This window comes from Scophthalmus maximus, chromosome 11, assembly GCF_022379125.1.
Source record: "Scophthalmus maximus strain ysfricsl-2021 chromosome 11, ASM2237912v1, whole genome shotgun sequence".
NCBI lineage: Eukaryota > Metazoa > Chordata > Actinopteri > Pleuronectiformes > Scophthalmidae > Scophthalmus > Scophthalmus maximus.
The window spans coordinates 14,038,283-14,064,689 of record NC_061525.1 but is presented as its reverse complement, the minus strand read 5'-3'; the positions used below and the strand labels follow the sequence as shown (position 1 = coordinate 14,064,689).

The 26,407-nt window shown below is 41.7% G+C and overlaps 1 protein-coding gene across 3 annotated transcripts; it reads right to left on the bottom strand.

Annotated features, from left to right (window-relative positions):
• Positions 1-193: 193 nt before the first annotated feature.
• On the bottom strand, positions 194-26,308 carry si:dkey-103g5.4. 3 transcript variants are annotated; one of them, XM_047335764.1, is made up of 35 exons: positions 25,958-26,308; positions 25,146-25,369; positions 24,183-24,344; positions 23,265-23,447; positions 22,740-22,860; positions 22,552-22,644; positions 22,213-22,426; positions 21,974-22,136; positions 21,329-21,517; positions 21,076-21,250; positions 20,125-20,264; positions 18,792-18,968; positions 18,255-18,379; positions 17,997-18,154; positions 16,969-17,196; positions 15,115-15,453; positions 14,879-15,027; positions 13,479-13,737; positions 12,028-12,198; positions 11,738-11,895; positions 11,388-11,528; positions 10,913-11,057; positions 10,555-10,706; positions 10,174-10,299; positions 9,749-9,935; positions 9,062-9,136; positions 8,358-8,486; positions 7,772-7,831; positions 7,560-7,676; positions 6,788-6,939; positions 6,400-6,486; positions 4,689-4,835; positions 4,307-4,504; positions 4,012-4,066; positions 194-1,136 (listed from the first exon to the last, which is right to left on the bottom strand). In XM_047335764.1, exons 1-34 carry the CDS (start codon positions 26,088-26,090, stop codon positions 4,058-4,060), a joined length of 5,286 nt encoding a protein of 1,761 aa, XP_047191720.1. In that variant the 5' UTR covers positions 26,091-26,308; the 3' UTR covers positions 194-1,136; positions 4,012-4,057. The 3 variants fall into 3 exon arrangements, with proteins under 3 accessions (XP_047191720.1, XP_035479356.2, XP_047191721.1); XM_035623463.2 differs by lacking the exon at positions 4,012-4,066; XM_047335765.1 differs by lacking the exons at positions 4,012-4,066; positions 8,358-8,486.
• Positions 26,309-26,407: the final 99 nt, after the last annotated feature.

Here is a 26,407-nt window from a genome sequence, read left to right as displayed (position 1 = left end):
TACACAATTCAAATGACTAAAATGATTTGTGCCGTCATTCAGATTATATGAAAGGATATGGTCTTAACAATACAGATTCTTGTAAGCAGACAGCGGGGAAATGGTTCCCTTTCCCCCATTTAGTGTCCCAAAAAGGAATGGGAGCACTGACCTCATTTCAGAGCCATAGATGCAACCCAGTCAACAACACCCACAGATAACAAGGCTTTTTATTCTCACTTGCACAAAGCACAAGGGTAAAACCATTCGAGGAACACACTAGACTTACTTGCCATTCATTTTGAACTTGTTGAAATATGCTATTTTTAATAATCTATTAAGTAAGAGATTACTGCCCTTACAAGCCAAACATTCCACAGTGACAGGTTTGCGACAAGACAAGAAATAGCAGACTGGAAAGGAGGATCACAGCCAGAAAGGACTGTCTTAACAATGTCGAGCACTCAAACATCAAATCCAACACGTCCAGGAAGAAAAGCAACTTGCCGATGTGAATAGAAATATGTAATTGCTTTCAAAACAAATCTAGCCTGTGGAACTAAATGCCCCGCTGCTGTTAATGCATTGTGTGTCAGAATAATTGCTAGATTTCATTGTGCACGGCAGCTGTTGAGAAATAATAAACTCTACTACGCTGCAGTATGTGTAGATTGAAGCGGGACTGGATGTATGGAGTTATTTTGGTGATGGCTCAGACGGGATTGTCCTCGGACAGACTCCAAATTCTGTAGATGCCACAGTGTCGTGCCTCAGAGGATGACATTTACTGACAGCACAACGCTGTCATTGATTAAATGCTCCCCTCTTTATCTGCTTCTGCACAATAAATCTGCTCATGGCCCCAGTCTTTCTTCTGAAACTATCTCAAAAGTTGAACCACTGCTTTAAAACTGCACTACAAGCCAAAAAGTAGTTTGCAGTAAAGCTATGCTCTTTTTTAAAACTTTTCATGCCACTAGAAGTAAACGACTGTATGACTGACATGTACTGGACATGGTGTCTCTTCAACAGTCTGTGGTATGTGGAACACTAAAATAAATATACAGTCAGTTCATAAATTGTTTGATAATGTTGATCCTGATGCAGTTGATCCATATGTTTGCTGTCCTCTGGACATCTTGGAATCAGAATGTCACCTAAAAGAAAAGAAAAACTGATTTCAAATGTAAATAAATAAATAAAAGAAATATGCAGAACAGCAAAAAAACACACATTAATTAGAACAATTGATGAATGAAAAATAATAATACAGGTGATATTTCGATGCAAGTTGCTTTGGAGATGCAATCAAAGAATGAAAAGCAAATGCAATTAAAAAAAGAGGGGCAATATACTGTTAACCAGACATGGAATGAATGTATTAACATTACAAACATCTCAAGGCACTTGAAACATATTTCAAAAAAATATGCATGAGATGACATATTCAGAATAAACAAGATACTTTGTATCCTTTATTCCCATATGGGTCTAAAATGGTTATTTCAAAATTACTTGAGTAAGACAACAAAGGGTAAGATGGAAAAAGCAAGGAGCCCTGTGGGAATCATGCATTACTGCAAGACCTTCCCGGTTAACGACCACTGTCTTACAGTCAGTGTATAATGTAAACAGCTAAGTGCTGAAGCCCACTGAGGTTCAAGTGAATACTAAGGCTCAGATATTACCTATTACATGTCTTTATTAGTGCAACAACTGAGTCATGATAAATTCAAAAGCAAAAGAAAAGTAATCAGATAACAAAAACACATTAAACTAACTTTAATGTGCTGCAAAATTTAAAAAAACAAAAAATGTATTCGCACTGAAAAGGACTGCCATGATGATATTATTAGACATTATGGACTTATGATGATAATTACTCCAACTATTGTTTCTAACTTTTTTTAGATCTCACATGGTAACCAGGAGCAAACAAGTGGCATAATTATTGACGACAAACTCAAAGCACAATGAAGAAACCAATAACCCACATACAATCAAAACTGCACTTCTGTAACTAACCAGAATGCATGCTGATGATGAGATGATCTTACTCACAGAGCATGCAAAGGATCCATGGTAGGAAGATGCTAAATGTTTTTGAATGAATGATGCTACAAGTGGAGACTAATACAAACATGCATAGATGGACTTTTGGAAAGAAAGTATGTTGATGTGGAGTACAAACCTAAATTTCAAACGTGTCTTCAGTGTACAGATCTCAATTTGAACAGTTGTGTTCTGGTACATTCCTGTTATCTATAGAAACAAGCTGGTTTACAATATTATACAATAGTTATGCAATTTAGGTTCAAGTCCATTTTAAGTTTGATGTTTCTATTTTATACGTAAGAAGTTATAATCTTGTCTTACAATTCTTCACAACTACAGGCACATAACACGATATGATTTAAGTAATTAGCAAACTAACCCACTGAATAAAAGTGTTGCTGTTTATCAAAATGATCCAAGCAGAAAGAACTTAGTTGGCATGTGTGAAACTAAATGTGAAACACAGATGTCATTGATGAGTGTGGCTCTTCAAAGGTGTTCACGAGTAATTTGAGAATTTCTCCTCTCCTCTTGTACATTAAATCCACTCTACCCATCAAAACCTAAGTCCCAATAGAGAAAATCAAAAGTATAATTGGCTTTCAGTGTGGGGATAATGTGTTTTCATCTCTGCACTCCGGAGGTTACAGATCGAGCCCCTTAAACCTTAAACCACACCCATGAAGGATAAAGCAGCGAGGATAGCAACGCCCCACTAGTCATTCAGTCCAGACACAAGCCAGCAACGTACAACTCCTATCTACTCGAAGAAAGACAGAGCAAATATGGAAGCAGCCCAGAGCCGTTCTGTTGCTCCATCATACCTTGGATGGTCCATCGTCAACACTTTATGCTGTTGTTTGCCTCTTGGGATTGCTGCAATTGTCTGCTCCTGCAGAGTAGGTAACTTTTCCTGAATATCACATTATGAATACAACTTTTTTTTCTTCTTTGCTGCTTTAACACCCCCCCCCCCCCCCCCCCCCCCCCCCTGTGTTCTAAGAGATGCCTTAGTATCAATAGCAATGCAAACCACTTTTCTTTTTTTAAGCCTAACCCTAAGTAATTTTTTCATTGTTTTCAAAGGCACAAAATGCTAATGCTGCTGGAGATGCAGCGATGGCTCAGGATGCATCGAGGACAGCGAAGATCCTGAATGTCATCGGGCTTGTCTGTGGAATAATTATTCTCATCATTTTGATTGCTCTCAAAGCCACTCAGATGTAGTGAAGAGTGACATCGAAATTGTCAGTTGTTGCCGTCAGAGATGATGGAATCTTAGCACAAAAGACCTCCCTCCCCCACATTTAGGACGGCTGAGAAGAAACAGATGTGCACACACGCGGACACAGACTGCACACATATGTTTGTCTGTGCAGCTTTTGCTTTTATGTAATCAAAGTGCTCGGGGTTGAAAAGATAAAAAATATGTGTGATTTGTAATAGGGCCAAGCTGTATCTTTTGATTGGTTTAAGAATGGAATCATTATTTTGTTGCCAAAAAAATAAACAGTACAACAAGACTTTTCTGTGATCACTGATTACTAGACATTAACAGACATGTAATGCTCCACAAATGTTGAGAGGCACAGAGAAACAAGCAACTGAGTTGACTTCACAACCAGTGTCTCGCTGATACGCTTGACTAAAATGCAGCAAACTTAAGTGGATACTAATCTAAAATGCAGTTAAATAGATTTATTTTTTTTTGGTCTCACAATTGCATTGGCTTGTATCCAATTTAAATAAAATGTATTGCCTGACACAAGATGTAAAGATACAGGCTTGAAAAATTAAAACGCTGGGCTGGGCAGAACTGGAACATTTTTTTAGTGTTGAGAAACAGGGTTGATTTATGGTTCATTTCGTGGTTTCTCACTGAGATCCAAAACAAAGTGTAGAATTCCTCATACTATAGTGTTTAATCTAATCAAAAGCACAGGATCTAGTTAGAGAAGGCGGTCTCTAAATGTTTACCCAATCTGGTCTTCACATTTCTCCGTGGCCTCAGAGCTCTTCTCTCTCAAAAGTCCTTCAAGATGTGAGAGTAGAGACCAAAGTCACAAACAGACACACAACAAGACACAAGCAAGGCAATGGGGCTGAGGTTACTCTCACGAGTTCCCTCCCTTGTACCCTTCTATACAGAAATGCTGACAAGCAATCTAATTAATGTACAAACGTGCTTCTATCTGAACAATCTAAAAGAAGGAAAAAAAAGAAATAATGGCAAGCACGTGAACCATGGTTAGTGGAAATATTCTGTTCTTACGTCTTCAGACAGCAATCCTCGGCTTGGTTCGCGAACCCTGTATAGCAAGCAGGCAGCGTGAACGTCTGACAGAGTCCCATCTAAGTCCCCTGAAGGCGCCTCTTGATCTTGAAACAACACACTCAAATTGGCTTCCTGTCCTAATGGGTGCATGCCCAGTCTGACATGAAACAGCTCCCCCAGACATGCCTGGAGCACCTGTGATATGAAATAAAACAAACTAACATCATTTGAATTCATGTCAGCCAATGGAAACCCATTTTAAATAAAATCTCAAATTTAAAAGCTGAAGTCAAATTTGAAATCAAAAACTATACTCTCTCTGCAATATTTCCGCCCAAAAAGTGAATGAATCATTCACACTTTGAGTGCGTGTCTGTACCTTGAAGAAAATCCTCTGGAAGGCGGGACTGGAGTCAGAGCTCATGTCTTTTATTTTGACATGGGACAGACAGTGGAGCAGCAGCAGGGAGAAGCCTCCAACCGATTGGAGCCTCTGGCGACGGACAAAGAGCATCTCCTCTGCCTCCTGTGAAAAGAGCAGTCATTCACATGCATTACTCAGAGTTATTCTGAGTAAGACATGCAAAGATTTATACATGCATAATTCTTTGACAGAAAGCATGCATGGCGACACACTAGATTTGATGCATTAGCATAAGTGGATATGAAATAGGGCTATACTTCAAATATTGCAAACTCTTAATTTACGGCCATGGCATTAAATGGTTGCCCACAGTCTGAAGTTGGCGACCTCCTGGTCGCGTGGCTCTCTCTGAACTCTGAGGGAGTAGGACACAGCAAAACCTACTCCAGAGACAAGCTTCATAACCCTGAGCTCATGCAGGAAACATGAAGGACGTGGAAATATAAGATATTTACTGATTTGAGGGGTCTTTTAGTCTAATATTCTGACCACTCTGCCGTGTGAAGAGAGGAATGTGAGCAGAGAAGGAATCTTTTGGGTCCCGAAACCAGCAGGGCGGGAGAGGATGTTCAATAAAACCTTTCACTGGTTGAGAGCGTTCACTGAATAGCCCCTTGAACAGCCCCCCCTCCTGCATTATGGGCTCCTACAGGATGTAAATAGCAGAAGTGTTGGTGTTGCCTGAGCTGTTTTTCAGGAACTGATAAAGTTTGTTGAGAGGGAAAACGGTTCTTGAGAGTCGTTCCACTATTTGTTACTTTCTGCTGCATTTAAAATCATTACCCAATTTTCTCCTTTAAGAACTTCCCTTGCAGTATCCTACGTCATAAATATCACAGGACGTGTTGGATTTGATGTTTGAGTGCTCGACATTGTTAAGACAGTCCTTTCTGGCTGTGATCCTCCTTTCCAGTCTGCTATTTCTTGTCTTGTCGCAAACCTGTCACTGTGGAATGTTTGGCTTGTAAGGGCAGTAATCTCTTACTTAATAGATTATTAAAAATAGCATATTTCAACAAGTTCAAAATGAATGGCAAGTAAGTCTAGTGTGTTCCTCGAATGGTTTTACCCTTGTGCTTTGTGCAAGTGAGAATAAAAAGCCTTGTTATCTGTGGGTGTTGTTGATTGGGTTGCATCTATGGCTCTGAAATGAGGTCAGTGCTCCCATTCCTTTTTGGGACACTAAATGGGGGAAAGGGAACCATTTCCCCGCTGTCTGCTTACAAGAATCTGTATTGTTAAAACCATATCCTTTCATATAATCTGAATGACGGCACAAATCATTTTAGTCATTTGAATTGTGTAACATGTAGTATATATCCCAAATAAATACCATTTAAAAGAGGGTAAAAAGGCAAGGAAATGCATATAATGATCTCCAAATGGACTTCAATGGAATGGGATTTGCTGGTCTGAAGTCAACAGCATTATTTCACAACTTTTACAGAGCTGTTCTGAATTTGAACAGATTATTTTGAGAAGCACAGTTAAACATCTGGAAAACGGCATGCTTGCAGTAAATCATTCCTATCAAAATCTGTGTCATTTACACTAGCACTGTATGTTGTTGATAGCACGTATAGAAAACACAATTAACCAATTGCACAGGTCCTGGTACAAAATAAGACTTTTAGTTCACTTTTACAAACGGGGGCTCGAGGATTACCTGATAAAAAAAAGAATTTCTGAAGGCGTTGTTCAAGAAGTTGTTGTTTGGGAGACTAGCAGCTATCTGAAGTGAAATGACTGGGGTCTGTTGGGGGGGGGGAAAACAGCTGAGTATTTTCCATTGAAATATGTCAGTTCAGTACACATGAAAATATATATATAATAAACATCAAAATAACAAACACAAGATAAATATGTTTATAACAGATAAAGACATCAAAGAAATACAACCCAAAAAGAAAAAGTGTTTCAAGATGAGATTTAACAGATTAGCGCGGGGGACACAGTGTTTGTCAAAAGTGTTCCTGTCTGATAAGTTCAGCCTACACAGGGGCTCACAAGAAATTACATTTTAAAAGAAGTCAGGCCAAAACCTAGGCACCAACCAGCTTTAGACTATGCAGAGTTTGCATCAGGAATAGTCCGTGTTGGTAGACCAGGAATTCTCTGGGGTTGAGGACTGACGGGTCCAAAGGGATCAGCTCTCCCTCACATTCCCATTGAGCATCAAGGATATCGACAAAACTCGTGCCTCTGTCTAGACAAAACACAATCATTTACAGGAACTGTTGATCATTTCTTGCTGTAGCCTACTGTCATAGCTGCAAAAACTCATCAACTTTTGACAAAAATCACTGTCTTGTACAAAAAGGAGGACGCCCGCATGATTCATGTCTCAGAGGATACGGAAATACAAAGCAACTGTACAACCAATCGTGTCGCGATCTCTAATCGTGTTGTGGTCCTCCAACACAGCCGCAACCATATATAGCTCCATGCTTTCATTACATGCTGTTATTTAACTGATCTACAGTAGCCAATGTCGGGTTGTCCACATCAAGCTCACTTAAGCCCTGGTTGCCTTAGCAACAGCAGCAAACAATTGATAATCACTCCAAAAGTTTCCAACAAAAATCTGAAGAATACACAATAACAAGGTTATGATCTGCCCTTTTCACAAACTTACGTCATCATCAGATGATTGGACCTTTATTCAGTAAAAAACAAATATTTGAGGTAATTCAAGGTTTTTCTGTGTTGGTTAGATTGTTATATATGTGTGTGTGTGTGTGTGTGTGTGTGTGTGTGTGTACAAATGTGTATAAAGTCTATGGGAATTGGGGCATACAGTGGGTGCATGTAGGCCATCTGACCTACCAGTGAGCTCTCCTCTCAGGAGCCCTGCCCCACAGGCCCAGTCCTTCAGCTGCAGCTCCACCACCTTCAGCAGCTGGAACAGAGGAGAGAGCTCCAGCAGCTTGGTCCACTCCTCTTCTGCGGAATACAAGCAACATGGGAGACAAAGCGCTGACGTGACCCGTCACATGTCACACACTCTAACTCAGCAGCATTTTTCATCACGATATTACCTGGAGCTGTGGGGACAGAGATATGTGTGGGCTGAGCACATTCTTTCATAGGCTGGTTCTCTGTGAGGAAATCAAGATTGAAATGATTCATTATCATTGAGGGAATAGGTTGATATTCTTAGGAAATGCTTTTACTAATCTCTTCATACAGCCAGCAGACAATTAGCTTATCTTCGCACGATGACCCCGAGGCGCACGAATTAATTCACTATATCTTCTTCGGTTCCTCCATACATAAGCTGGAGGGTCAAGATAACAAGCTGCGGCGCTTCAGAGACAGAGGTTTGCTGATTTCCTCTGTTTCCAGTATTTGTGCCAGAAGCTAATGGGCTGCTGGCTGTAACTTCATACATAATGGACAGATATTAATGTAGTGTCTCAGAGTATTTTCCAAAATACCAAACTATGTACAGCTAGAATTATGAGCACTTTGGATATGCCCTTCCTGGAAGTCTGCTACCAGACACAGCAGAGGTAATGAACAGTGCAGCTCACTCACACGCAGCGCTGCAGCAGAGCCCAGCACAGAACGACACAGGGTGAAAGGGGTCTCACATTCAGAATTACAATTCCTGCTTCGCCTCACCCTGGGACTGGAGGGCAGCAGAAGCCGTGTGTCTTTGGGAGTTTTGTGTCGGTGCTGAGCTGGCCTGCAGAGCGTTCTCCTGGGATTGAGCTAAATTGACAGGCTCCCTCAAAGACTGGGTGGAGTTTCCTTTAGAAACACAAACTGTTAGAGACGTTGTAAACATTGCGAGCCCCCGATCAAGACGATTCATTTGAGAGCCATCAAAGCGTCTCCCTCGAGCAGCCGTGACACTTTGTTTTACAGAGTTCATTCTCCAAAGACCCAGGAGATATTATTTTGAGGTGTTGCACTTTACTTGTTGAGGGCTAGTTTTAACAAAAAACATGAACCCTTTATGTTTTCTCATTTTAAAACTCACTCAGTACCGGCCATATGCTGTATCTTTACATATACAATCTAAGTTTTGGCGTAATTATATTCATGTGATATCTACTCCGTCTCAACTCTCCAGAGACAGTAAAGAAGCAGAACATAGAGAAACAACAACATCCTGGAGCTATAACAAATTGGTTTTTTTTACTTAAGGACACAAACAATTGAATTTGTACAAACACAGTGTGTGTTTCCCTTTTCACTGCTTTATTCTGGTGCATTTTGACAACCAACAAGTTCCACAATATTTCCTGGCATTTTATAGTCTTTCTACAAACATCTGCGCAAACATGCTATCACAAGGACTGAGCATGTTGAAAAGTGCATACCTTTCACCACAGGCACTGAGGCAGTCCAGACTCTGGAGCCAATATCCAACCCATACGCCTGCTTTGCTGATAAACCTGAAGCATGTCAGAAATCAAACATAAAGAACAAGCCTGGCGATTTTCAATCCTATGTGTCACGAAGTCCAATGAGAAGACATCAGATTGATCCTACTTATAAGTTTTCTCTGTTGCCTGATATAGTGTAGATCTTTTTTTTTCTTCTGGAAAGGAGCTCCGTCGCTTTTCAGAAACGATTGAAGAAAATAATCGAAAACACATAAATAACCCTCAGTGTTGCACTCCATGCCACGGCCCTTAATTGCCATGTACATGGGCTCCATAATATTTTGAGTTAATCTCACTTACACCATCCTGCTGCCACAAACACTCTCTAATGCACCATATTCACGCAGGGCAGATAATAGCCTTAGATCTAGGAATTCACAGGCGAGCATGGAGTGAAAGTACCAGGAAATGTGAGCTGCCGTAGAGCAATTTCACAGATTGTAAATCAAAACGCTGCAAACTCACAGATACAATGACAAAGAGACAGGCAGAAAATTTGTATCGTTGCCAAAAAAAAGTGCCATTATTCAAACCATACTGTACATCTAAATGTTTGCCACCTGTCATGTACCCTTACAGTAGAATGTGATAAACATTATATTCCTGTTGCTACTTCAGTACCAGAGATGTGTCGATTGCAGGTGTTGGGGGAGAGGCTAGCCGACTGTTTTTCTTCCAGGAGCTGGTTTAGTCTCTCCAGCAGAGGCAGAGCCTTCTGCTGAAGCAAACCCATGACCTTAGTCTGTCTGTGCCCGCGGCACTGGACGAGACCATACTCCTTGTACCAGAAGTTCCCACACAGCACAGCCTAGACCATCACCAAGAGAGAAATTGGGTCAAAATAACACTATGAGAAACAGAGATAATCCAAATTAGTATTAGTATTTTGATAGCCCTCCTCAATTTTCTCTGAGCGTTCAGCATGAGTTTGAACAAACTCGACGGCAGCAGGGTTGATCGTAAAAGACAAACTCCCCTGTGTCGTGTAGTCTTGTATTTATTTATATTAAGTGTAATTTTTGGAGTGTGTGTGCGTGTGCTTTGACCTGAGCAGTGTCAGCGCGGAGCTGGGAAAGGTGTCGGACAAAGTGCAGAGCAGTTACGGCAGCCTCCAACTCTGTCTGTGTGGAACAGCACTGCTCCCACAGCTCTCTCTGGCTCAGCTCGCTGTCCTGCAGGACACAAAAAACAGCGGCAACAACAACACAGGCTTGTGCAACAGGAAGCATTGAAGTTGAATTTATCTTCAAAAAAACAACGTTACAGTGAGAATCTCACAGCACAAAGCTGACATCAGAGTTCAACTTCCAGATTCCAGATTTCTAGAACTTGAGACATTGGCATAGGTGTCCAAACAGGTAAATGAACACCTGACCTTAGTGTGTGACTACCGGCCCACTAATAAACCACAAAGCCAGTATTCTGACCATAGCGTGCAGAGTTGTAGCCCAATCTCCTCCCCGTGTTGTCCACTTCTCTTGGTCTTGTTGAAGCTGCGTCGTACACACATCCACCTTCTCAAGTCCTGACAAGAGCTCTGACTGCCAAACACTCTGCTGATCCCACTCCTCCTCGTCACCTATACACAGACAGAAGACGTGCTGCCAACCCAAATTAAATACTGAACATTGAAATTATGTTAATTACTATAGAACTGTAGGGTGCGATTAGAGAAGCTGGCATGCGGACACTCTCTTTTGGAGAGAGATGAATGTAACTGAGGCGCAGGCCGCGACTGCAATTTCCTTCATTCTCTTCACGCTGCCAGTTTGGCAACATGTTTACCCTGTGTGAGGATGTATGAAACATATGGAGGCAGGATGAGTGCCAGGTGGGAGTGCTGAGCCGCTCTCCTCTGGGCCTCGGCCTGAGCTGACTCTTGCAGCTCCACTGCTGCTTCCCTCAGCTGAGTCCCAGACCTCTGGACATCCTGCAGATTACACATTTACATTTGGAACGCACACACACATAATCAATTCAAGGAACAAAGGCATGGGAAACATGCATGTTCACAGTCATACATAGAGATACAGAAAATCAGCTGTTTGCAAACTCTTCGTGGTGCACAATCTTGATTATATTGGCTGTGCATGACAGGATGTGAAAAGCTTTCCTCTAGTCACTGTCTTAATTCCATTTGACAATCTCATATCCCCTTCATCGTATCCACATGTTCAAAGAGCTTTACCTCAATACTTAAAGAGGCCAGACTCTATAAGATTCTCTATAAGAAACAAAACGGCAAATTCCACCTGCTAACCTGGGAAGAGTGAACTTCTGTGATTCCGACGAGATGCAGGGAAAGAGCCGAGTCCAGATCAGAGAGAATATCTTCCTCACGCTGCCTCTGATGCTGCCAGTAAGTGTTCCGCACGCACACCTCTCTCTGCAGCGCCTCCACCTGGCAGCAGCAAAAGGAAGAGTCACTAAATTTAGTGAGGCGCAAAAAGAAAACCTGAACGTTAAACGCAGAAAGAGTGGAACCACTTTCAACAAGTTCACAAAACTCCTTCCAGTGGCGGTCGTATCACTTTCATTCTCCATGGTCAAATTAAAGATTTCTGGTGTGACAGCATTCATGTGAGCAATCGCTCTCATTTACCGCCACACCTGCACACTGTCAGTTTGATCCGCCGCCGTTAACCAGTAGGAAGGTGTTACAGGCAGGATGTTTTTACTGCACACATCCAGCCTGGCTCCAACCACCGGAGCCAACACCCCTGTCACTGGATCGACAGTCGGAGATGCATAACGTATCGCCACCAGGCCTGTGGAGTTAAGCAGCAGAGACACAGAAAAGAATACGGCTTGTTTTCTTTAGTATTGGATTGGAAAAGTGGATTAGATCAACATTGTCCGGTGAACACTGACCTGTTCAATAGCATGTTTTTTCACAGTACCTTTTCCAGCGGGGTCCTCCATGGTCCCTGCCAAAGGTATTGTAATCCCCGAGACAAGATCAGTCTGACATCCCAGCACCGGCACACTAAGACCAGATCCCATGGGGTCAGGATAGTCCATTCCCAGCAGAGCTGGCACAGTCATATCAGAGCCAGACAGAGGCATCTCCCCTGGGTTTGCACAGCGAAGAGGAAGAAAGAACAAGAACCAAAGAACAAAATATGATAAGGTATTCGGAAATGTTTTTGTGTCTAATGGTAAGTTCGAGATGAGCAGACTCCGGGAAGCGAAATGTTTTTGACCAGTGTTATGGCAGTTTTTTCACTTTAATGGATTTCACAGAAGATGCTCACACTTTATACTCTTGGTTCATTTGACAAAGATTAAACAATCTCTAAACAAATGAAAATGCAAAAATAAGTACAGAAAAAGTAGGATACATTAAAACAGGATTGGGACTGCTAGACACATCTGGCATATTAAAACTGCAAGAAGCCATGGTAAGCTTTTCATCATGACGATGAGAGGCATAATTTGATTATTGATGGGTCAGGAGCACCAACAACCATAAAAAGCAAAAGTAAACACAAGCTGCCCGATGTCCACCATATAATTAACATTCACACTTACATAATTTAATTGCAATGAGGTTTTTATTAAACGGGTAATTTGATGTTCAGTGTGTAACGGCAGTGATGTCTGGATTGTTTGGAATAATAGTATCTGTGCTGGAAATACTGATGGTTCAGCAGTTCTGTGTTATCCCGTATCATTAAACAGGGATATGACCTGCAAATTAGTTAGCGGATGTCCTAATGTAATGGGGTTATGTTGGACAAACAGGTCACATGCTTGGTTTCTGTGGAGGGTTGTTGCTTGTGACAAATAAAGGTCATTCTCCTTAGGCTCATAAATCCTTTCCAAAGCTCATTTTAAACTGGAAAAAAACACGCTATGCCTAAAATGTTTTTTTTTTAGTCCCAGTGGCCATTTTACAGACAATACTGGAACATCCAGAAGGAGATAAAAAAGGTAGTGAAAGATAATGCATTTTCTTTTGTGCAGTACCGCAAAAACAAAACTTTAACTTATCTCACTTTCAAAAGTAGGCCTCTGTTTTATGAATTTGTCTTTACATATCACAACAAAAGTGGTGAAGAAGATAAGCGCATATGAAATAGTATTCGTATGCTGCATATTTCTGCTCGGCAACGGGCAGATTTATGGCAGAGTGATGACAAGCAGTGGTTGAAATATAAGAAAATAGAAACAAGTGTTTTCTCCGCTTTCGGATACCAACACTCAACAAAGATAACTGCAAAGTGGAGGAAAAAGAGAGCAATGAGTGGAACAACACAGAGAGGCAGAGCGGGAGATGATGAAAGTTTGTAATTTAGTGCCCACAAGAGACTCCTCATATCCACTCAATCCCTCACTGGGATTTACTCACCCAGAGTCCCTCCATCCTGCTGGAGAGCCGAGGCCCAGTCCAGCAGGATCTCCAACCTGGTCTGTAACTGGAGCTGACCATGTAGGCTCCTTTCCCAGGCCTGCTGGAGCTCCTTGGTCGCAGCGAGAAGATGATCCTGTCGACCACTGCCTCTCTCACTGCCTTGGTGGAGCTGCGGACGCTGCAGAGTTGCATCTGAAGCCCATTCCTCGGTTATCGGCTTCAGGAGCTCCAAAACGTTGGACATTGCCGCCAGAACCTGATTGAGAACATTTAGCTGGTTTCAATTACGCAACAAGATAACATTTTTCTATGAGAGGACATTTGTCATATAGGTCCCTCTTTTTTTCCTTCGATATTTAAACAGGAGACGTGGCTAAATTGGCAGCATGAAAAATGCTGTTGCCGTTAATAAATACAAACAAGTTCAAGAAAACAATAGAAAAATAAGCAATATCCGGTAAAAGTGCATTAATAGGTTTTGTCAAAGTATTCGGAGACTATTGCATCTTTTAATACCTTAAGTATTTGTCCATGATGTTGCCTGACCAAAGTTATTTCTCACATGTGGTTAACCTGAGAGGTCTGGAGGCCTCTGCACGAACACTTTAGATTAGGATGTTTTATGATTGTGTTAGGAGTTGCCATCCTGTCCCTGGCATTTGGGAACAAATGTGCCTTGAGACGCTGTCCACACTCAAGAAGATAACAGCAATCCTGACATGACTTCTAGTGACCTAAACTTGCTATCTTCTCCCTCCCATATGGTATGATACTGAGATCTTTCTGTTGTACGTGAAGCTTTTTTGATTTGGCTCAATGTGTGCAAGTTAGACCAAGAATCTTCTCCGTTGACAGATCTGTATTATCATGAACTCATCCACGAGGGTGTTGATTCAGGAGCAACTGGACTTGGTTGTACTCCAGTTTCTCCTGATTCAATGCCACCAAGAAAATCAGTCGTTCTCATCAATCTGATCAATCTCTGCAGACATCGTTTTCTTTCTTTTTTAATGGGTATGGTTTTGTTTTTGTTTTTTTCAGAATTAAAATAACTATAAAATGTAACTCTAAACTAACATAAAAAAATTTACTTAGAATGAAAATACATTGACCAACAGTATTATTTTCCAAGCCTTTTAAATCTGACAGAAATCAATTTTAACAATTTTAACAAACTTTACATTGTTTCAGTATTTAAGTATATAAGAGTCTTTTCTCTCTTGTGGCTCTACGATATATTGAGGGAAGACATTATATGCAATAGCCTACTGTTTATATTCACATATAAAGTGGAACCAGCCCAAGGAGAGATTTGTCATTTTTTGTCACACATCAAATTTGGAAACTTCCAAATAATTTTGTAATTGCAATCATAATACATTTGTGTTATCAAGCACCTTGCTATCTAGTAGAGCTTGGTATCCTCCTGCATTAGGCACCAGTTGTCCGGCTCGAATGCTGGCCCCTCTAACTCTTACCATCCGCCCACTCAGAGGCTCGATGAAAGACTCAGCCAGCAGGACTCCACCTACTGGCAGCACAGCTCCTACAGGGTCAAATGGGACAAGGTTAACTCATTGAAGGTACAGGACCGTCACACGGGCTTCACTCGGGCCTCACCAGCAGCACTGACCTGTTACCGGATCTAAACTGACCCCAACTGTGAGCACAACGTTCCCTGTCCTTGAGTCCAGCATTGGATAACCAATCTGTATGGGCTGAGGCAGGCGGGTGATGGGGCAGACATGCATTCCTCCTAGTGGGTAGACAAGCCCAGTCTCAGGGTGGATGGTCACAGCCAGAATGGGCACTGGAACCCCCGTGTCTGGGTCTGCCATGGGAGCTCCTAGCTGCAGTCTCTGGCCGGGTCTGAGGCCTCTGAGGTGAGTGCTAGGCAATGGCTGCTCTGAGTGGCAGGACGTTGGGTAGGGAATGAATGGAAGGAGGGGACTGTCCCATTTTCCGTTGTCACCTGTGATAAACAATGGCATAGATGTTTTAAATCAAGCTCCACCATCCTCTTATGTCATCAATCTGAGTGATGTAGTAATGTATTTCATGACTTATATTACTCTTAGGGGTCTATAGTTAGCTAAGATATCTGGGTCTAGAGTCGGTTTATTGAGCAGAGGTTTAACTACTGCCACCTTAAAAGCCTTTGGTACATAGCCTGTTAGTATAGATACATTTATCTGATCTAATATGGAATTATTAATTAAAGGTAATTCATCCTTAAATACCCTTGATGGAATAGGATCTAAAAGACAGGTTGATGGCTTGGATGAAGTGACAAGTGAAGTCAGCTCAGCCAGATCTATAGGGGAGAATCATTCTAAATATAAATTAGGCGATACTATTGGTTCAGAAGCTACTGTACTGGACAGTGTGTCTGTGCTATTAGGGGGAAGAAGCTGGTAAATTTTTTCTCTGATGGTAATAATCTTATTCGTAAAAAAGCTCATGAAATCATTGCTACTTAGAGTTGGAGGAAAAGACTGTTCACTACAGCTTTTACTCTGTCAGCCTGGCTACAGTGCTGAAGAGGAACCTGCGGTTGTTTTTATATTTCTCTATTAGTGAAGAATAATAATTGGTTCTGGCATTTCGGAGGGCTTACCTATAAGTAATTAAACTATTTTTCCGGTCTAGGTGAGAATCATCTAGACTATTGGAACGCCACTTCCTTTCTAACCTACGTCTGTTTTAAAGCACGTGTCTGTGCATTAAACCATGCAGCTATCCTCCCCTATGATGGTTTATGAAGGCAATGATGCACGAGAAAGTGAAATTAAGTCTGGTTACAATTGAGGGTCTTTAAACTAAGCTTTAGCTGCACTAAAACATAACTCTGGTGTAATATTGGGCAGGAAAATAAACCTAATGTATCAAATTTGAATTGGAAAAATCATAGAATTATAACAATAATCATGACTGAGAAAAATTTGACAGTATACGGTGTCAAATGATTTGAGATCTCTCCACAGAACTATCTTACATGTGCAAGTTAAAAGGACAATCTGTTATTTTGCTGCAGCAGGTACTTCCTGTCTATTCTACAGTTTGACTCCCACAAAATCTTTCAGTTACACAATTTCAAACTTAAACCTCAGCACCTATGGCTCATTTCCTTCTAGTTACTTTAAAACATGATGAAAATGTCTATGTAATTTTTCAGGCGGAGCATAGATGTAATCCAGCATATGCCACATATATAGGCATCCCAAACCCTCACTGGTTTGTGTGCGATACCTTTAAGTTGGCCACTTTTCAGATCAAATCATCCATCCATTTATTATATTGTATAATTGACTTCCTATCCCGAGATGTCAATGCAAATTCAGGGTCAATAATCAGTAGCAGCTTTACAGTGTTGTGTATTAGGGAATATATGTATTTTTTTTTTTTTTTTATTTCAGGATCAAATACTTTTTCCTCACTCTTAATTTACTACTGCCGTGCTCCGCAGCACACAACCACGTCATTTTACCTGTACACGAGCCAGTCGTAAACACCAAAGTTGAGCTGGCAGGATTGTAGGCCACGTTGTCAGCGATGGGCATAACTCGGCCAGTGTGTGGGTGGAGGAAGAAATCAGGTGGCACTGCTGTAGTGTGGCAGCTGCTTAGCAGCATATGGGTGTGAGCATTTGGCCTTATGAGGCCTGTGACTGCATCACAATGAAGAGCCCGGCGGACACGCAGGCCCCCATCGGGACCTGGAGTGAGGCAGAGGGAGAGATCACTGTTCGCAGTCATCAAACCATAAACGATCATAATAATGGAGAACAGTCACATGCTGGGCATGCAGAGTTGCATGCTGATATTCTTCCTTGAATGGAGCACTGTTGTGTGGAGAAGCATGAATCACGCAGTAAATCATGTCCCTGTGTCACTGATCACATTGTTGGGAAAGCTGTGAATAAGTGCTCATATTTATTTCATGGGAAAAATTGTTTTTGGAGACTAATAATAATTATATTTCCTCGAATCAGACAATTTTCCAAGCAAGCAAGCAATTTCCAGTGGAATTTCTTGGCAAATTCAATTTTAATGTCAGGGTTGTTGTTTTTGTATCCTATTGTGATGCAGATGAGCAGAGAACATTCAGCTCAGACTGTGGGACTGGACACATTACAGGACTTAATGTAAGGACCTTTATAGGGATGAAGAAATACTGAAAAAGTTAGGTGTATCTGTATATTTTGAGATCAGCGTAATAAATGTTTGAACTTTGTGAAATATACTGCTGATATAGGTAGAAAAAAACTATTTTTAATCATGGTGTATACTTGGAAGTAATTTAGTTTGTGGCAGCCATATGGTCAAAAAAATACATGAAAAGTACAATTTCCCTGAATTCAACAATTTCAGTACAATATCCAATATATATTTAAGAAACAGTTTGTTTGTTTTTACTTCTGAGGCCATGTTGTTGTTGTAGTGCACACTTTAACCAATGGATGGTGTTGTTTCTCCAAGATTCAAGGTCAGAGTGCTTGGCTTGTGATGGACTCACCAAAGATGTGGTCCTTGGTCAGCACAGTTCCAGTGTCAGGGCAAAGCAGCTTGGCCCCTGTGGCCTCACCCAGTAACTCCCAGGCCCCCTGACGCTGACACTCTGCTGATACCAGCTCTCCCATCTCATCCACCAGCGACGTTAGTTTCTGGATCCAACTGAAGACGGGAAACAGCATACTGAATATGTGTGGGAGGGGTTACTGCGTTCTACTTGTGGTCTGTGACACTTTGATAAGGATAAATGAAAAAGCGTTACTTTGGCTGGTGTAGTACACAGGATGGCTGATTGTGAATCTTTGACAGTAATCTGGTGCACTCTCTGAGATGAGTTGTGAACACACTGTGAACACTCTGCTGGGCCCGTTGCTCTTGCCTCAGAACCTGGAGAAAAACACAACAAATCCGTCATTACCAATCTTACACAGAAATGATTAGGGAGATTTTGAAAGAAATTATTATAAAATTAAAATAAACAGAAAATGACTGAATGAATAAGTAAATATATTTTGTGTTTTCCTATTGTAGCTCCTAAATGGTAAGAACTTTTCTATTTTAAACACCCTGTGGACCGAATGATTAATCAATTAATCGCTGACACAACTTACAGTTTAATTCACTATATTACTTTATTTGCAGCCCAAGACAGATTTTTGTCTCTTTATAATCTGTCTGAGACACACCTCTTTCCCTGTTTTTATAACTGGAACACATTTATTCCTTTTTCAGAGGAAATCTAAAATTCTTATTTCTCAGGATGGATATTGAAAGATGTTCAGACAGGAATAATTTAAACCTGTAGCTGACTGTCGAGCAGAGTCCTCAGCTGTGAGGCAAGAGTCTGTCGTCGCACCACCTCCCTCTCCACCTCCCTCCTCATCCTCTCACAACCCTCCCCCATCCTCTCCTCAGTGATCAGGCGTGGGTGAAGTAGCTGCAGTTTACCAAGCACTCCCTGGTATAGCACCTTTACCTTGATACACACAGAACACATACATGAAAACAAATTAACTGTCACACAAGCATCGTAAGATAGTAGTATTCAGATCACACATCTCACTCCACCAAAATCAGGGAGCGCAAATGCGCAACAAACACTGACGAGACATCCAGGTTTATGGGATAACACAGAGGTGCAAAATGTGCCATCTCCTCTTACATCTTTATCACCTCAGCTGCCCTGAGGGCTGTAACAACAGCCTCCGTCTCCTACACGACAGGCAACAATTTGATGATACAAACAGGAAGGAGGCGGAAGAAAGAGGCATGCCTGTAAACACAGAGGCATTCCAGATGTGACACCCGATCCGTTTCAAAGGACTTTATGAATGAGATAAAGATACAGATTGGATAGTAGTAGGTGTAAGAAAAAATAGAGGGAAACATTAGAAGCACAAGGATGAATTGTGTTGGATCAACGCATGTGGAAAACTGCATGAAGTAGACTAACCATGAAGCTTCGATATGCAATGTGCATGCTCTGCCCTCCTTCACTGTAAATGGACAAACTGAGTCATAGACACTTAGTGAGTTACAGTATCTACCTATGAACAATGGCAATGGGAACCTAGCCTGAGGCAAAGATGGAAAAAAAATAACACAAAGAAGCACAAAGTAAGAAGATAACAGAAAGCCATCCGTCACAGAAAATTCAAAACTTGCATATGAACGAGTCATTTGTGAATTCTTAGATTCACTTAACTTTTTCTCAGAGGTTGCTCTGTGGCCATAACCTCTAACTTGTAGCTTTCCGTGGGCTACAACCATCTAACACTTAAATTTAGACCAACATACTGTATGCATTCAAAAAGTACATTGATTGGTTGTTGTGATGTGTGAGGGAATGTATCCTATTACTATTATCCCTGCTACTATTAGAATCATGCAAACAAAAATATAATATAACTGCATTCAACGATTCATAAACTATACATTAGAAAATAAGGGATAATATTGGACATTCCCTTTGTGTGTGAAATATTCCAAAGGGAAACTTTGATGTTTCACATGATAGAGAAACCTCAGAGTGAAGGATGCTTCAGTGCACATGTGAAGGCAAAGAGGAGCTACTTTTCATTCCCTTATTGAACTGTATGTTTATTTAGCATATCAACAGAGAGCATGCTGACCTCAGTGGTGAGCTGTCCAAGCTGCATGGTGACAGACAGACTCTGTTTGAGCAGGAGGCTGTAGAAGGTGTTGCTGTTGAATGCCTCCAGATCCACCTGGTGCTCATAATCCCAGAACTCCCCAAAGGTGTCCGCGCAGACTACCATTCCGAAAGTGAACCACGGAGAGACAGAAAGACATGGATCATCGAATTTTAGGAAAACAGATTTTAAAGGAGTCTAATCTGCATGTTTTGGTGCACTTTTCACTTTTGGTGTGGATTTGGAACATGTGTGACCTTTATAAACTATGCTAAATATTTTTATGTTTTACAAGCAAATAGCTTCCACTTGTCTCACTGGGCTATTTTGGAAGGTTTATCTTCGCAAAACTGTGCGTCACTCTTACGCATTTATAGATATTGCCATAAGTATTCCCTGGGAAATGTTTTTTTTGATCTGCTCCTTTGTCCAGATCTGTGCCAAAATGTAAACGGGTTCTTTCTTGGCCATTGCCCCATCCTTCCACCACGATTCGTGGAAATCTGTTCTGGAGGCAATGACTCTTTGAAGCTAGGTTAAATGTTTTTTATAGTGTATATCTCCAGATATTGTCATTTGAAGTGATTTCACTAGCTTTGTGACAATTGGACTGTTGTAATTATTACTGATAGTCATGGCACATGATACGAGGTCTATGATTAGAGCCTTTTCATCAGTAATTGGTTGGGTGGGAGCCATGCCCATGGGTCACTGTCAGTGTTACATAAGAAGCCATGACGGCCCTCAGAGAGCGAGAAAGTGTCAGTGTGTGTATGTGTGTGTTTTTGTGTCCGTCAAGTGTGCAAGCTGCAGGTGCAGTGCAGATTATGTTTGAATGTAAGTTATGTAACTATTGGCCTTTAGGCTTTCAATGAGCAATGGTCACGTGTTTGTGTGTGATATCCAAGGTTAAAGGTCACAGCGTTGCACCTGCTTGAATGGAGTCTTGTGTCATTCGACCTTGTTGGTTGCGGTGAGCCTTCCTACGTGAGATCACCCTTGAACCTTTTGATGAGTAGTCATCCATGTGGTAGGCCAACTGCAACAAGCGATACCTTACTCTGATTGGTTTCTTCTCGGGCCATCCGTACTCACGAAACAGGATCTGCATGTGGGACAGATTCTTGAATGTGTCGTATATATTGCACACAGTGGCAGGACGTGTTTGTGTATCTACACTAACCAGGACTGTAACACATAAACAGAGGATGACCACAGCTCCAAATAGCAATCCTCCGGTCACCAACCAATCGGGCCGGAGTAGTAGGTTGCGTCTTCTATTGATCCCCACCCTGGTCACATGACGAGGGATGGTGGGGAAGAAGGGGCCGAGCTCGTAACACTGGCACCCTGCAGGCATCACCCGAACATACTGAGTAAGAACAAATAGAAGGGTTAGTTTCGTTGACACACTGATGGATATTTATCATTTCATGGTAAATGGACTGGACTGTATTTAAGTATCTTGCCCAAAGACATATCAGCATGCGGACTGAGGGAAACAGGGATCGAACCGCCTACCTTTGGCTTGGTGGATGACTCTCTCCACCATCTGAGCCACAGACATCTAACTATCTATCTATCTTTTTTTCATTTCTGTCTTTATCTCCGTATACTTATTAGAATGTGATCATTTCTCAATTAAAATCAAGGGTTTGCAAAGCTGTTCTGTATTTAACAGCTCCCCTCCTTTCATCCTCATATCACAGCAAATTACAAAAGGTAGGAAGTGGAAGAGTACTTGGGAATATTTTAATTAGGCATTGCTAATTCATTTAATTTGACATTTATCTTTTCATTGGTGAATATACTCAAACCATTACATTACCAAGTGTTTGTGCTGATGGCTGCTCAGTGTAAAAACATACACGCCAGACTGGCTAAAGACCACGGAGAAGAAGCTGGGAGGAGTCCAGGAAAGAGTCAGCTCCTCTTTGAGCTGTCTGAACGCACCCCAGTCAAAGTCACTGTTTGTGTTGTACAGGCTGTCTCTGAAAGACATGAGGATTGTCCTGACACAGATTCACAACACAAAAATGGACATGAAAGTCTTATCCCCTGACTTACAGATCGTACTGAGGATAGTGATGTGTGTCGACAGTAAACAATATAACGTCGCCCAAATGGAGACATGTTGTTGGGTTCAGAACTCCAGTTACTTCTCTCACGTCTTCCTTCACGTCACTCTTGTTTCCCCTCGTCCTGCTGGAATTCCTTTCTTTACCTTCATGACTGATATTTTCAACTTTGGTGACCTCCCACAGAAAGTCAGAATCGTCCTCTAAAATTCAAAAGAACGGCACCTCCATTACTGCAGGAGTTATCCATTAGTTTGCAAAATGTGATCACGTGTACATTGTCATTAATGTTTTAATGATGAGAAAACATTGTTTTGATGTGACAAACCGGCTGAGCTTTGGGAGACCCCGTGCGTGGTGACAGGAAACTGTTGCTGGAGTTCCTTGGGGAGGCCGCTCAGGAGGCCAAGGAAGCCTGCGTCTGGAGAGAGACAGGACGTGGAGAAAGGATGACAAAGTGCAGGACAGAAAAGCCATTGTGTGTGTTTGTGCACGAGTGAATGTGTGTCTCTCCACCTGTTGTCAGAACAATGTAGACAGGACGATGGGAGTTGAGATGGCTGTTGCACTGCAGAGTCCCCTGGGGGTCCCACTGTTTAAAAGCTGTCTCCAGCACGCTGCCTGAGATGCCCGACACCTGCGCACACACACACACAGACACACACACACACACACACACACACACACACACACACACAAACAATAAAAGTGTTTACCATTTATAGGTCACTGCAACACAAGAGCCAATTCTCTGAAGCTTTCACTGCTGGTGCAATAAAGACCGAATTGTGTTAAAGCTTTATATGCATTGTCTGTATAGTCAAGGTAGAATAGCTTAGACTATTCATTGTGTTCATTCAAAGACATTGTTAGCGGAGCTACTGTATAGATATTGGTATGGGTTAACATGAGTAGCAAAAACACTTATGCATATATGCTGTATCTCATTTTTACTGGCCCAAAATACCATTTTTCTTTTCAGGATCCTTGTCTTTAGTGGATGAATAGGATATGTTTTTTTTATGTGTGTGTGTTGCTCACCGTACTGTCACGGCTCCACACCAGTTCCAAGTTTCCGCTGGACTGGCACCGGAGCTGCAGCTCAGCTGCAGTCGACCTGCTCCTGCACATGCTGCCACATGCAGGTTTTCCAAGAGGCTCTCTGCAAACACACAGACCCAGCTCTCCATCGAAGCCCCGGTAGTCCTCTGCAGATTGGCAAACCTGCAGTAATTGAGTAACCAGTGTGAAGCTAGTATCAGCAAAAGACTTTATTAATGAACTCAAAACCTTTTTTCAAACAAGGCAAATATTAATTATTCTACTCACTGCTTGGGCAGACTTATACAAACACTGGCAGCATTATCTATCTAATAACTTATGCTCAGTTTGAGTGTATAACTAGGTGAAAGGTCTTTTGTACCAAAGGGCACTATGGAGGACATTGACAAAAATAAACACTGCATCCGGAGAACAGTTGAGGCTTCGCTAAACGACAGTCACAGGAAACCGTTTATGGTTAATGTATTATTTGGAGCTAATACAGCCCAGTGCAAGATAAACTCATGTGAGGTTAATGAAGGAAAAGGGCAAAGCGTGCGGGTTGTGCTCATTTCCCTTGTCTGTTTGTTTTCGTCAATGTTTCCTGCAAACAGACCACAGGCAGATTACAACCTCCTTTGTGTTTCTCAAGCATCAAATCAAATTTATTTATCTAGCAGATTTTTAACAACAGTTGACCAAAGTGCTGTGCATTAAAAATATCCCAAAAACCAAGAACGAACAAGAAAAGAACAACAAAGATCTACATGATAAAACACTAGGACCAGTTTTACAGACTAAAGACAGGGAAGAAGAAGCATCATTCAAACGGGGTGAGTTTCTTGTCAAGTGTCGATTTGTGACAATTGCCTTTGTCCTACTTTCTTCCACTAGTGCATACTTCTGTATGTGACTGACCTGCAGCCTACAGTGAAATGACCACTGATGTCTGTCCAGGCAGTCTCCATACTGTGTGCGTGTTTGTCCATCTCTGCAGACGTCGTACAGTTTGTGCACACACATATCTCCATGGTTTGTAGGTTGGTAGCCGATGGTACATTGACACCGCCCATCACTCGTCTGAAGAAAAGGCAGCAAAGTTCAGACATTCAAACGCTGTTGGGTAATGGTATAGACGGGGCACATTGCGGTCAGATAGTTACGTAATATCCAAATTTCGTCATTCATTCACAGACTCTATTTCCTTCCTTCCTTCCTTCCTTTCTTACTTAATTTCATCTTTGCTTGTTCTGTTTCTCATTTCTTCTCCTCCTGCTATGATGTTCCTTCTATCACATCTTCCTTTAGTGATTCCCTTTTTGACCCTTCATCCTTTTTCTTCACTGTTTTTTGCATTAATTCAGTCAGCCATTTTCCTTCATTCCATTCTCCATGAATACTTCTGTTCTGTTTCTCTTTCCTTTCACTTTCCCATTAATTGCTTTTTTGCTCCCTGCCCTCGTTGACTGTCTCATGTGTTTTCCTTCCTTACTTTCATCATTCATTCATTTCACTTTCTCCCACCAATACTCACGAAAAGTCAGCCCCCCCCCAGAAAAAAAGAAGAATCTCATTCTTCTGATTATGTGCCGGTGAGTGGAGGACTCAAGGCTCATGCAAACTGCAGCAGACTAGAAAACGAGACACTGCTGCGTGGTAACTTCATCTACATCTCTTTCAGCGTGTAGCTACAGATTGTTCAGTCTAAAGTTACTGACAGTGAGGTAGCAACTGTATTGGTTTGCTCACACTATCCCTTGAAGTATGGGCCACTGGTACAGTGGGAGGTAGTGGTGCTGATATTTTTAAAAAACACAGGAAACATACATGCTCCAGAAATGACTGGGTTAATCCTTCTATGGTGTGAAAACACGTTGTCACCTGAAAACTCTGACCCTCCCCAGGGCAGATGCAGGTGTCCTGGCCAGAGAGAGGCTGCTGAGCCACGGCACCACAGAGCAGGGATGTAGACAAGCCTGGTCTAGGACAGTAGTGGTGAGGAGGACACTTCAGACAGCTGTCTATGGACACAGCATCCGCTGTCGGCCCGTAGGTCCCCTTAGGACAGGGTATTGACGTGAAGCTCCCCACTGGGCAGTAGAAACCTACCAGAAACAATGGGGGGGGGGGGGGGGGGGGGGGCATCCTGAAGGCGGTGTGAGACACATACCATCTCCCATTCCTGTCTTGCTCTACTGTCACTGTGTCTCTAATATCCCTCAGCGACCAACTTGATGTTATACATAATGAAGCGATATACAAAATGCATTGTGCGCTCCATCTGTCGTATTGTAAAATGTTAATGGAGTAAATAGTGTCAATCCTGACATCCAGGTGTGCGCTGCAATTTTCTATTTCCTTATTGTGATTGATCCTGCACCAGCTGGCACCCAGAAGAGGTCCTGCTGTGCATGGGGATCTTTTATTTAATAATTTTATACATGATTATATTAAGTAAAATAAAGTACAAATACTACAAATAAACAAATATTAATTGCAATCCCCATCATTTTACTTCATTTTGATTCTTGATATATATATATATATATATATATATATATATATATATATATATATATATATATATATATATATATATATATATATGTATATACACACACACACAAACATGTATATGTTTTCCCTTTTTTCTAAATGTTACAAAAACGTGTAATGCTGTTAGGATGGCCTACCTGGCTGGCAGGGCAGCCTCTCCTGGTTACGTTGAGTAAAGTTGTTTCCATGTGCCGGAGTTTGCAGCACATAAGCAAACAGCAACCACAAACACCTGGAACTCTTGTATATGCTTGTCCTTTGCATTATCATGTCCACCTGCTGAAGTACAGGGCAGGTGAATGAGACACGGAGTGCTATGTCCAGAGTCAAGGAGATAGTTGTAATTCTTCATCCAATTGTGTAAACAGCCCCTTAGAGGCCTGTCTTGTTTTGGCCAAGAAAGTAGTTACAGAGATGCCGCAGCTAACTTGCTACCTCAATAAACCTCTGATGTCTGCCGTAGTTCAGCACACATTACCTGATCTGACCGTTGGAAAACAGAGCTGCAAGGTAAGTAGCAGGCTTGTTAGTCTGCACGACTTTCGATGACTTGCTGAATGATTTATGAGGCCCAGGAGGTAAAGTGA

Bases quoted from the DNA above. Each gene is read 5' to 3' on its own strand.
- si:dkey-103g5.4 (XM_035623463.2), bottom strand. From the start codon at position 26,090: ATGATAATGCAAAGGACAAGCATATACAAGAGTTCCAGGTGTTTGTGG. The intron at 18,380-18,791 runs GTTTAAATTATT...GTTTTTCTCCAG, and splicing joins TGCTCGACAGTCAGCTACAG to GTTCTGAGGCAAGAGCAACG. The intron at 9,936-10,173 runs GTCAAAGCACAC...GTGATGGTCTAG, and splicing joins TCCGCGCTGACACTGCTCAG to GCTGTGCTGTGTGGGAACTT.